This window comes from Dryobates pubescens, chromosome 16 (genome assembly GCF_014839835.1).
Source record: "Dryobates pubescens isolate bDryPub1 chromosome 16, bDryPub1.pri, whole genome shotgun sequence".
Classification (NCBI taxonomy): domain Eukaryota; kingdom Metazoa; phylum Chordata; class Aves; order Piciformes; family Picidae; genus Dryobates; species Dryobates pubescens.
Window position 1 is genome coordinate 22,080,091 of NC_071627.1, and position 12,266 is coordinate 22,092,356.

Genomic DNA, 12,266 nt, shown 5'->3' on the forward strand with positions numbered 1-12,266 from the left:
CCTCTGGAAACCAGCTCCAAGAATACATCATTACTGCACGCAGCAGAGATCCACAAAGGGGTTTGGACCCAATCCATGAGCTTTCAGCCAGCCCCTTCCTGATCCATGTTATCCTTCATCTCCCCAGTGCACAATCAGGCTCTCCACACACAGCGTTCTCAGGTCCCAGCCCAGAGCTTGGAGCCTCCCAAGAGGAATATGCTAAAGAAAGGAAAAGAAAACATTACAGTGCCAAGTGAAGCGAGTGCTGAAAGGGAGGAGATGCCAGGAGCACTTAGAGAGGAACTGGAGACCAGGGGACGCTTGGGTGTGTGCTTTCAATCCCCAGCAGGGAGATGTGTTCACTGGGAAATGACTGCCACTCACTGCTAGCTTTAGACCTCCTAGCTGATGTCCCAGAAAGTGCAATGGCTGTGACAAGGACATCTCTGCCTTTATTAGAACTCCCTTCTGGCATTGATGGAGTAGCTCAGTGCCTGGTAGAACGATGCCACTCCTCCTCTGGCTCCAAAGCCTGTGTTTGCAGCTGGAACCTGCAAGGATGGAGATGAGCAGTTTTGCATGGGCTGTTGGTCCTGCCAGCAGCAAGGGGACTTATCTGGGAAAATAAGTCAAGAGATCAGGAGGTCCAGGGCTCCCTTGGGTGCTGCAGGACACCCTGCAGTGCTGTCAGTGCCATGCCCTGGTGCAGAGCATCACTCCCACGAGAGCAGCGTCCCACAGCCCTGTGCCAACCCCAGAGGCAGGGTATCTGTGGTACAGCCCCAGCCCAGTGCCACAGGGGAATGATGCTCCTGCTGCTCACACTGCACAGTGTCCCAGGAGCAGGCTCCAGCTGGGGATAACAGGGAAGCTGCTGGGGAAGCTCATCATCAGCTGACCTGTCCCAAATTCACAGAATAGAATCACAGAATTGTTTGGGTTGGGCAAGACCTTTAATAGCATCAAGTCCAACTGTAAAATCAACACTGCCAGGTCACCACTAAACCATGTTCCTAAGCACTGTGTCTACACAGCTTTTAAATCCCTCCAGGGATGCTGAGGCAACCACTGCCCTGGGCAGCCTGTTCCAGGGCTTGACAACCCTTTTGGTGAAGATATTTTTCCAGCCTAAATCTCCCCTGCTACAACTTGAGACCATTTCCTCTTGTCCCTATCACTCGCTACTTGAGAGAAGAGATCGACCCCACCTCCTTTCAGGGAGTTGTGGGGAGCAAGGCCTCCCCTCAGCATCCTTTTCTCCAGGCTAAACAACCCCAGGCTCTATTATGCCATTACTGAAGTGTTCTGGGCCACACTGCTCTAGTGCTTCATTTCCTAAAGGGTCTCTATGGATTTGTGAATATGCTGGTTCCTGCTCTCTAAGGGTGACTCTTCAGTTATCTGGCTGCAGAAGGACTCACCTCCCAGCAACAGACCTGCAGGTGCCCCAAGGGTGTGTCTTGGTACAGGCTGTTCCCTCCATGTGTTCTGCAACCAGCCCTGCAGGGAGGGATGAGCTCTCTGAACGCAGCACAGATGCTGATTCGACAGGGACATCTCCCAGCAGCAATGGCTCAGGCTGCTGGGGAAACATAACCTTTCACAGCACATTCCAGACCTCTGCTGAGAAGCAATTATTGATGCTTTTACCTCTCTGCAGAGCCACACAAATAATGGGTCGTGGTGCTGCAATCTGCAAGAGGTCAGGGAGCAGCACCTGGCTCACCCCAAGCTGTGTGTCCTGGGCTGGGTGCCTTGTCTGCTGGCTTGTCTGTGTGTGTGTGTGTGTGTGTGCATAGGCTATGATGCCTCCTGGGGAAATCCAGCAGATCAGAGGCTGGACAGAGATGACAAAGTCATTTCCCTCTCAGGGGGATGCATCTAAGCAGATGACTCAGCTGCCATCCAAACCCCACCAGTCTGAGGCCAGCTGGTGCAGGGCAGGAGGATGACACCTAATGCCAGCCTCTCTCCTGCTGCGTGGGCACTGCCCACCTGAACAGCAGCTGCAGCACACTGGGCTGGCACCAGTCACTGCCACCAGCAAGTCCCAGCCTGTACACTCAGTGAAAACACAAAACTCCATCAAGCTGGGGAATCAGGTCTTGTCACAGCTAAGTCACAGCTAAGCAGAGATTGCTTGGTCATCCCTGGATCCCTGTGCCATCCCTAGGTCCCAATGTCACCATGACAGGAACATTCTCGGGAGGACCCCACTGAGTTGTGCAGTGGGGAAGGCAAAAGGGCAGCAGTGGGAACAGGTTCAGTCTGTTGGAAATGATTCCTGCCCAGCAAGTGTATCTTGTCCCCCCAGGCACTACCAGGACTGGAGCAGGAGGATGCAGCCAACCCTTATGGACTGGAATGGGCCCTGAGCCCCCAGTCCTCCAGCCTCAGGTCTTGTGCTGGGGCTGGCTGCATATTGAGGTATAGCCTGACCTTGTTGGTGCCTGTGGATGCCACCTGTTTGGCCACACAAAGGCCTCAGAGCACCTTCACAGCAAACCACATCCTCCCACCTTGTCCACGCTATGTCCGCATGCCACACACCAGGAGCTGAGATGGGGTAGGCTGGCCTGGAGCTCAGCGCTCTCCCTGGGGTCCTCCCCAGCCCACCCCACACACTCCAGCACTTGTGCTGCCTGCTCCAGGGCTCTGCAGGGCAATGGGGAGCACCAAGGAGCTTTCGGCTCAATGCTGCTTTGTGCACAGGTGGTTGCAGGAGGCTGCCTGGGGCACATCTCACCTGCCCACGGCCAGCATCTCCCAGGACCTATAGCTCCTCCTGTAGCCAGCAATGCTCAAAGTCCAAACCTCAGCATGGGGCTGTGGTTGAGTGTGTGACTCCAAAAGGGCTGGGAGAGGCAAGAGGAAGGCCAGCATCTGCAAGCAGGGCAGCTGCAGTTATGTGCCAGTGAGCAAGCAGCAGGTGAGGAGAACAGCAGGTGGTCAGTGCCCAGCACATTGCCCTTTACTGGGGGATGTTCTAACAGCAGTTAGGACACAGATGGTCTGTGCAGCTGTTGCTTGTCCTTGTGCCCCCCCTCCTTTTGGTTTTGTTTGCTTTTACTTCCAGTATTGAAAGCTCTTGTGATTTTTCTTATATGTCCCATCAGCGTTTGCCACTTCCCACAACATCCCAGGACCCACCATCAGGTGACCACACAAGGATGAAAACCCTTCTTGCTTTTTGCTAACAAGCCCACAGCCCTTATGACTGTCCCAAAGCATGGCTTGGAAGCTCCTGTGACCAGGAGAGCTTGCTCAGTTCCAGCAAGCTTCAGACTTCTGTCGAAGGGAAACTGGGGAAGAGAGGGGAAAGGATTTTCCATAGGGCTCATCTCTAGGGTCTCGCTGCTGAGCGCAGCAGCGGGGCGGTGCAGGGGCGGTGCAGGGGCGGTGCAGGGGCAGGGCCGGGAGCGGGGCCGGGGGCGGGGCCGGGGGCGGGACTGGGGGCGGGGCCGGGGGGCGGGCCGGGCCGGGCAGCCCCCGCTGCGCCGCGCGCTCCCTCCCCCGGGCGGCGCGCGAGGCCCCAACAGCGGCCCTGCTCCGCGCGCACGCGATCACGTCACGTGCTGAAGCCCCGCCTTTCTCCGCCTTCCATCCAATGAGCGGGCGGGCGGGGCGGAGAGGGGCGGCTTCTCCGCACGGCGATTGGTGGTGTCGGACGTCAGTCCACGGGCGGGGCGGGCTCGAAACTCCAGAGTTCGTAGCTGGCAGCGGTGCAGCAGGGCAGGATTTGGGGTCGCGGTACGGTGGGTGTCTGTGGTGCGCGGTACTGACTGGGGTGCGCAGCGGACTTGCTAGGACGGGGCTGGGGTTTACCCTGAGGCTGCCCAGGCTGTAGGGTGCTGCTTTTCGGTCAGGTGGCCTCTTCCCAGGGCCCTGCCAGGCACGCGGGGTCAGGCCCTGTTAGGCCCCGTGAGTCGTTGTGCTGAAGTAATGGTAGGTAGAAAGTTGTGACTTTGGAAAGGGTTTGAGTCTTTGCCAAGGCTCATCTGTAATTCCCGGGATTTGGGGGTTTCCAGAGCCGGGCACACCCAGTGTGGCACCTGGGCGGTTCCTGTGCTTCCCGTCCAAGGTCTGGTAACCAAACCCTACCACAAAGCACCCAAAGAAGCTGAAGGCTTCCCTAGCCCAGAGGGAAGGGAATTGTGGGCTGATGGTGGCGGGAAATTCAAAGCGTGATGTGTGTGCCAGCAGGGATGGCGGGCAGGATGCAGGACCGGAGCCTGCGGGAGGAGCTGACATGTGCCATCTGCTGCGAGCTCTTCCGAGAGCCCGTCATGCTGGACTGCATGCACCACTTCTGCAAGGCCTGCATCCAGGGCTACTGGGAGAGCTGCACCCGCGTCCCCTCCTGCCCCCAGTGCCGCCGAGAGTTCCCCAGCCGGGCGTTCCGCACTCACTACCTCCTGGCAGGGCTGGTGGAGAAGGTGCGGCGCTGTGGCTCTGCGGAGCATCGGCAGAAGATGCAGGTGAGTGGCCGCTGCCCAGACTGGGGAGAAGGGGACAAGTGCCCTGTGAGTCTTGTGCAGCCCCTGCAAGCCCACCACCCCTCCTCCTCCTCCAGCTAGTTCCCCTGCTGGGTCACCTGACCCAAGTTCAGTGATGTCTATGTCTTCCTGATTCATTCCCTCTCCCTTTTGCTGGACCCTTTCTTCTCTTGCACTCACTTCCCTCGCTGCCATGCCTGCCTTCCATCGCAGCCTCCCTGTTTCTTGCAAAAGGACCATGCTGCTGGGGTTAAGGACTGCCTGCGCTGGGTATGCTGCTTGAGGAGTCAAGCCCTGCATGAGTCAGGTCACAGCACACAAGGTTTAAAACTTGTGCAAATGGATAACCCAGGCTGGAGTTCCCACTCTTAAAAATCAAGTTGCTCTGTTATGTGCACACACAAATAGTGCTCAGGATTGTGCAGCGGATGCCTACGTAGGAAGTTCTGTTGCACCTTCCGCTGGTGCTGGCCTCAGGGATCTGGGATGGGCCCTGAATCACAGTACTGACATGCTCTGTCCACCTTCTTTCCCCTAATCCCTGCAGAAGCACCTGGAAGACGCTCTGCAGGCTCGGCAGAAGGAGCTGGAGAACTTCCTGCGGAAGAAGCGTGCGGCGCAGGAGGATATCTGCAGCCTGACGGTAACGCCCTGCAGCAGCTGCCCCCTGCACAGCCTCTGAGTTGGTGTCTGGAGAGGATTTAGCTCAGCTTCTTATGAAAAACTTCAGATGAAGATGTGGGGAGCTGAGCAAATTCTTCAGCACGTAGGGCAAAGCCTGTGGCTGCTGGATGTTGAGCAGAGGCTTTGGGAAGAGGCATTGAGCACTCAGTGCAGTGGTTAGAAGGTGTGTTAGTGCAGCAGGTGAGTGGTAAGGGCTGTCAGCTGAGCAGCCTCTTCTAGCCCTGCAGTGCTGCCATTCCTGGAAGCTCTGAAATCCTGTTGTGTCTGAAGGGGTGGCAGCAAAACTGAAGGAGCTGGGTCAGCAACAGTGTTGGTGCTACAGAGAGCTGTGGCCTTGTCACAAGGACCGTGTTTGGATTCACTGTGAAGCTCTGAGGGGATGTGAGGAGCCTGAGTGCTCTCTGTAGACTCAAGTGGCAACAGGCTGCCTAATTGGCACTGATCAGTGGAGCAACAACCTGACTCTGCTTCCTTATTGAGTGACATGAAAGTATTAAAAGCCAAGGAAGGAGCAAAGCAGAAGTAGTTGGGAAGTGAGATAAAACTGATAGGAGGCTGTCTTCTGACCAGAGTCTGATCCCTCTGCCTGCACTGTTTCACACCTCTATCCCACTGCCAGGTTGGGAATAGACCTTTGAGGTCAGTGGAGAGGTGTTAGGAAGTAAGCATATGCAGCTGATGACCCTTTGCAGTGGAAGAGCTGACTAAGAGGTGTTCCAAGAGTAAAGGAGCAAACTGCACAGCCTCCCTGTTCAAATCAGCACATCCTCTGTGGTTCTGGTGTGTCAGCACAAGCACCTGCTAGAGCAAAGGGAGGCTGGGGTGCCCTGCCTGCTGGTCAACCCTCAGATGTACCCTGGGGGAGAGGGGTTTCCTGCTGCTAGAAGGGGATGCACGTTTCAGGAAGTACTCCTCAAGAAAATAATGAGGGTGAAGGTTGCGCTTGGAGATTAAAAGCTTAAAGACTGGGAAAACACAAAGCCATTGGCTGACTCTTGTAAACAAGCAGGGAGGCAGTGAAAGCACAAGAGGTTGGCTGGCAGACTAAACAACTGGAAAAAAAGTGACCTCTGGAAGGAGCTGAATGTGGCTTTGTCAGCCTTAACTGCAGAGATTAGCCTGTGCAGCTCCCCCACCTCTCCCATACAGAGAGGAGCCCTGACAGGTGGAGGCATTGGAGCAAAAGAGAAGTTGCCAGTGTCAGCTCTGCCCAGGGCCTGGCATGATGTGAAATAAATCCTCTCTAACCTGTACAGCTGAGTGTGCAGCTCCACAAAAAGTAGAAGAGCTCCAGTTTTGCACACAAGCAGATTCCTGGTGGTGTGGGAGAGGGCTGTGGGCTCCCACTGTGGCTGTGTGCAGGGATTTCTAGTCTGGGTGACTGAGTCACCAGTAGAGCTTGGGGGGGGGGTGGGAGGGGTGTTGACTGGTTGGTTTTGGAGGGCTTTTCCCCACCCCTTGGCTCTGCAACCTTGCAAGTTGTCCTTGTGCCCTGCTCTCCATCCAAGAAGTCATGGGTGTGCCTGGGACACTGATGTTTCCAGCTTGTAAGCAGAGTAACAGGCCCAGCCTTCTGTGCCACTGCCTGTGTGGTGCAGCTGCCAGGCCCCTCTTCTGCCTCTTCCCTCTGCTCAGAAGCTGTCTGGGGATCTGAAGTTCAAGATTCGGGCGGAATTTGGCCGCCTTCATCAGATCCTGGAGGAAGAGGAGAGAGCTGCGCTGGCGGAGCTGGGGGAGAAGGAAGAGCAGCTGCTGGCCCAGCTGCAGGAGGATGTGCGCCGGCTGGAGGAGGGAGTGTTGGTGCTGCAGAAGGACATAGAGCACATAGAGCACACCCTGAGCAAGGTGGAGGAGGTGTCACTGCTGGAGGTGAGCGTGCCTGGCTGGCCCTGAGGGGAGGCTGAGGGATGTTTCAGGATCTGAACTGGGGATGGGGAGAGGCCTAAGTGACAGCACTAGGCTGTACTTGGAAGTTGGTTCTCACTGCTACCTCTCTAGGTCATCTGCCCAATCCCATGGAGTCTGGAGGCTATAGCCACCATGGGTGTGGTGATCTCTCAGATGTGGGGGCTCTCAGAAGCCTTCCTCCCCTGTCACCCCTGTAAAATTGCCTTGGCTGTGGTGCCCAGGCAGTTTCCCTCGGGGTGGGGGTCCTGGCAGGTTGTTTTCTCTCTGTGCTGTATGGCAAGAGGAGGCAGGACAGGGAGGTTATTTGTGCAGCTGCGTGAATTACAGACAGTAACTGCTCATTCTTCCTGCTCCTCACTGCAGGTGGAGAGCCTGGATATCAGGTACGTGTCTGGCATGAGAGAAGCTGATTGCCTTTCCAGGAGCTTATCTCTACCCCTGGCTGGAGCCACACAGGGGAGGCATCTCAAGTTTTAAAAGCATCACAAATTGCTCAGTGAGCTGCTGGTGCTGTGCTGGGTGGTGGCTGCTCCCCAGCATGTGTTGGATGCTCTCCCTAGGGAGCTGGGCTGGAAGAGTGGGAGAAGGAGACGTGCTGGTTTGGAATAGGTACAAGAGTTGTGCATGCTGCAAGTGGGAGTAAGGTTTATGCCACAGACTTTGGGTGTTTTGACTTCTACCAGTCCTTAGCTTTTTTGCAACTCATGCAGCTGCAGAACTGACCCAGAGGAAGAGACTTGGCTAAGGCTGCAAGTAGCAGAGAGCCAGAATTGCCATAGGGGAGCAAATCCCTGTTCCCTGCCTCCTTCCCTGGGGGCTGCAGTGGCTGCAGTCTGGCTCCACAGGCCTGGCTTGTCCACCCACACAGGAGTCCTGCCTGGGTGCTGGTCTGCCAGCAGTCAGTGCTCCAGGAGCAGTGCTGCCAGAGGTGTCTCGGTCCGCAACACCTCTGCCCTGAGCCACTTGCCCACGCTGTGGGTGGCACTGCTGCGGGTGGAGTGAGCAGCTGCTGAGGAGGTTTGAGTCTCCTCTTTACCACACCCATTGTGCACGGTAGCCTGTTGCAGTCCTGACCTTTGCTAGGGGCACAGCATGGGGGCTGAGCTCTGCTCTCTCCACCCTAGGCCCTCAGTGCGTGTTGAGACCCAGCCTGCCTTTGACCTGGAGCGCTACAGGGACAGCTGCAGCGGCCCCTTGCAGTACATCTTCTGGAGACAGATGCTGCAGTCTGTCTGCCCTGGTGAGCTGGCTGGTGTGAGGGGTGGCTGTGCTGGCTGCAGGCAGGGCTGGGGATGCTCTGCACAGGCTATGTGCAGTGCATCTGGGGATACATGCTGCTGACTGCTATGAGGGGTGGCTGTGCTGGCTGCAGGCAGGGCTGGGGATGCTCCGCACAGGGTATGTGCAGTAGATCTGGGGACAGATACTGCTGACCACTGTGAGGGGTGGCTGTGCTGGCTGCAGGCAGGGCTGGGGATGCTCCTCACAGGCTATGTGCAGTAGATCTGGGGACAGATACTGCTGACCACTGTGAGGGGTGGCTGTGCTGGCTGCAGGCAGGGCTGGGGATGCTCCTCACAGGGTATGTGCAGTACATCTTCTGGGGACAGATACTGCTGACCACTGTGAGGGGTGGCTGTGCTGGCTGCAGGCAGGGCTGGGGATGCTCTGCACAGGCTATGTGCAGTGCATCTGGGGACAGATACTGCTGACCACTGTGAGGGGTGGCTGTGCTGGCTGCAGGCAGGGCTGGGGATGCTCCTCACAGGGTATGTGCAGTAGATCTGGGGACAGATACTGCTGACCACTGTGAGGGGTGGCTGTGCTGGCTGCAGGCAGGGCTGGGGATGCTCCACACAGGCTATGTGCAACTGGTAAAATGCCATGCTCGCTGTCCCCACAGCTCCTGCCCCACTCACCTTTGACCCCGAGTCAGCCCACCCCAACCTGGTCTTCTCCAGAGACTTGACGGCAGTGACAGAGCGGGATCGAGCCCGGGCCGTGCCCAGCAGCCCCCGGCGCTTCCGGCAGTGCGTCAACGTCCTGGGCTCGCAGACCTTCTCCAGCGGCCAGCACTACTGGGAGGTCTGGGTGGGCAGCAAAACCAAGTGGGATCTGGGGGTGGCCGCCGAGGCTGTGGACCGGGCAGCGAAGGTCAAGCTGTGCCCGGAGAACGGCTACTGGACGCTGCGCCTGCGGAACAGGGCTGAGTACTGGGCCACCAGCACGCCCTGGGTGCGCCTGGCTCCGCGCCGGCCCCCCCGCAAAGTGGGGGTCTTCCTGGACTGCCAGGAGGGCACCGTCGCCTTCTTTGATGCTGAGGACATGTCCCACCTCTTCACCTTCCATCAGGTGTCTGCAGAGAGGTACTGCCCCTTCTTCAGCACCTGCTTCAGCGACGGCAGGGACAACGTGGAGCCCATGCGCCTCTGCCACCTGAACCTGTGAGGGATGAGGAGGAGCAGGGGGCTTGGGGGACACCGGCCTGGCTCCTTCTCTCTGCTGGCTGACTGCTTGCCTTGTGGTGGGAGACAGCTTGGCACTTGTGGACTTACCTTGTGGGTGTTGGAGGGACTGTTTTGAGAGAAGAGATTGGGATGAGTCTTTCCAGTTCCTGTCTGCCCTCCCTTCTCTGTACCATGCCTGGGGTCCTGCACAGCATTCCTGGAGGTGCCTGGCACCTCTTGAAGAACAGTTTTCCATGCCAGAGCATGGCATGGCTTGACAGCCACAGCCCCAGATCCACAGTGGAGGAGGCTGCAGGCTGCTTGCAGTTCCTTCCTATGAACCCTGTGGAGCTGGGCAGTGGTCCCAGAGCACCCTCAGGTGCCTCTTGCTGCTGCTTCCCATGGGTGGGCTTCCTCTGCTTGAAAAGCTGTGAGGGGAAGGGCTCCAGGCTGGCGGCAGAGGGAGCTCAGTGCACGGGTGTGGGCCTGCTGCTGCCTCCCTTCTACACAATCACCATTAAAGTACATGAGAAAGAGCTTTGCCTGCTGGGCCTCCTCTTTGCTGCGTGTTGGGAGGGATATCTCTTGCACACCCTGGGGCCACAGACCAGCCCCTGCTTCATCCTGGTCTCCTTACCCCTGCCTGCAGCAGGAGGTATGGAGGAGCCACTGCTCACACTCAGCCCTGCCCTTGGACTGCTCCTGGCACATCTTGCAGCAGTTCTTGGTCTTTTGTTTACCCTCCTGTATCAGGCTGCTGGATACAAAGGGGGGGGTTGGCAGCCCCATGGGATAAGGAGGGTCATCTGAGCCCAGCCCTGGTCTTAGGCTCCTGGGATTTAAGATTTGGCTTCTTGGGGCCTGGCTCTGAAGCACTGTATATATGAAAAATGCAAAGTCTCCTTTCAGGCCAAGTTCATGAAAGCCTGGGCAGCCTTTGGTGCTGGGAGGGGGCATCCCCCAGGTGGCTCTTTGCCTGTCAGCCCCACGTGGCCTCACTGGCAGCACCATTCCTGCAGGAGAGGGGCCTGGGGATCCTGTGGGTTCAAGCTGGATTTGGCTGCTTTGGTTTGTGCTGGCTCTCTCCTTGCCTCACTCAGGAGTCTGTGGAGTTGACAAGGCAGGAGCTGCTGGGGTGGGTCAGATCCTGGCTGGTGGGAGTGATGTGTGGCAGGGAGGGAGGATGGCAGCACCTGAGGTGTGTGGAGTTGCCATGTTTATTGCACTCATGTCCACTCCAGGGTCAAAGCAGAGGCTGGAGCTACCCTGATCCTGCACAGCACCTGGTATTGGCTGGAGCCTGCAAATTCCTCCTCTGCAGAGGCTCAGGCTCAGCTTTCCATGGTGTGGGAAGAGCCAGGCACGAGGGCTTTTCAGCTCCACAGTTGGGCAGAGCAGGTCCTTCATCCTCCTTCCCCTACCAGGAGGGACAGCACAAGGGGCCCTTCTTCCCATGGTGCCGTGAAGGATGTTCCTCTGCTCTGTCCTTCAGCACTACAGTGTGCCATGGCTGGGCTCTGCTGTAACACCTGGTTTTGAGGTGTCTTAATGCCTGTGCCAGGGCAGGAGAAGACTTTGTGTTCAGCCAGATGGGAGGTTGACCTGTGGCAGGTACAGGCAGATGTGTCCTTCTGAGCAGGAGTTCTGCAGGCCTTGGGGGTGAAGCTAGGTGCAGTTGCTACTGGGAAGCCACTGCTTTGTACAGCCTTGCTGGGGGGTCAGGTGTGCTTGGAGGGGATGTCAGGGGGTTCTGCTCCCTCCTTATCCTCAGTTGGGCTTTAGCTAGTGCCTGGACTCTGCTCCTTCCTGGCTCAGTCCCTGGGCTGTACTGCCTCCTCTCCCAGCTCCTGCCTTGTCTTACCAAAGCCTCAGCTGAAAAACAGACTGGAGAAGAGGAAGCTGTTGGCTTAGCAATGCTGCTCTGTGCGGGGCTCTCACCCCCCTCAAGGGGCGTGAGGCTCCGTGGGGAGGTGAGGCTGGGCTGATGGCAGCAGGGAGCCATACCTGGGGGACTGAAACCCCTCCCTCCAACGGGGGCTGAGCGAGGGCCGGCAGCGGCAGGCAGCCATCCCCAGCGTGCGAGGGGAAGCAGAGCTGCGGGCAGGGAGCAGGGCCAGGCTTCGGCGTGTGCCGCGTGGGCCCCTCTGGTGGCACAGGCTGCCAGCAGTGCACTCAACATGTGCCAGTGCCAGTGCCATCGCTGCCACCTCCTACACCTTCCCTTTGCCAAAGGCAGAGCTGGAGAGCAGTGAAACCTGCTTGTTCCAAATCCCCGGGCTGAGCAGGCTCCCGAGGAAGCATCTTCTTCCTCCTCCTGCTGCTGCCTGGCTGCGTGTGGCGGCATTTCAGGGTACAATGTCCTCACCTGGCCCTGCCAGCAAGGAAGGGCTCTGGCAGGAATGCCTGGGCAGGCAGAGCCCCTGCCCTGCCCACAGCCCCTATGGCAGTTCCTCCTACGTGAGGGGAAATAGCTGTGCTGAGCTGCTGCATGTGCAGCGTTCACCTGGTGACAAAACACTGAAGTGGTGTCTGAGAAATACATTTCCCTGCTAAACCTGAGCACTGTGGAGTAGAAACCACGGGTGGGGGTTAATGCAGTGACTGGTTGGCCCTGGCCCTGGGTTCAGGCAGGAAGGCATGAGAGAGTGGGCACTGTGGCAGCACCCCACGGCTCCAGCATCCAGTCCCTGCACCTGCCAGGGCTGACTCTCATCCTCTGCCCCCAGGAGCAGGCTCTGTTTTCCTTGCA

General features: G+C 57.8%; 1 protein-coding gene across 1 annotated transcript; it reads left to right on the forward strand.

The window, feature by feature from the left end:
• The first annotated feature begins 4,142 nt into the window (after positions 1-4,142).
• Positions 4,143-9,584, forward strand: LOC104296214 (zinc-binding protein A33-like). Its single transcript, XM_009896003.2, has 6 exons — positions 4,143-4,460; positions 5,026-5,121; positions 6,798-7,031; positions 7,434-7,453; positions 8,195-8,310; positions 8,974-9,584. The coding sequence occupies exons 1-6, from the start codon at positions 4,170-4,172 to the stop codon at positions 9,516-9,518; spliced, it is 1,302 nt and encodes a 433-aa protein (XP_009894305.2). The 5' UTR covers positions 4,143-4,169; the 3' UTR covers positions 9,519-9,584.
• The last annotated feature ends 2,682 nt before the right edge of the window (positions 9,585-12,266 follow it).

Coding starts and splice junctions, on each gene's coding strand:
- LOC104296214 (XM_009896003.2), top strand. CDS start 4,170: ATGTGTGTGCCAGCAGGGATGGCGGGCAGGATGCAGGACCGGAGCCTG. Junction 5,122..6,797: donor AGGATATCTGCAGCCTGACG/GTAACGCCCTGC, acceptor CCCTCTGCTCAG/AAGCTGTCTGGGGATCTGAA. Junction 7,454..8,194: donor GTGGAGAGCCTGGATATCAG/GTACGTGTCTGG, acceptor TCTCCACCCTAG/GCCCTCAGTGCGTGTTGAGA.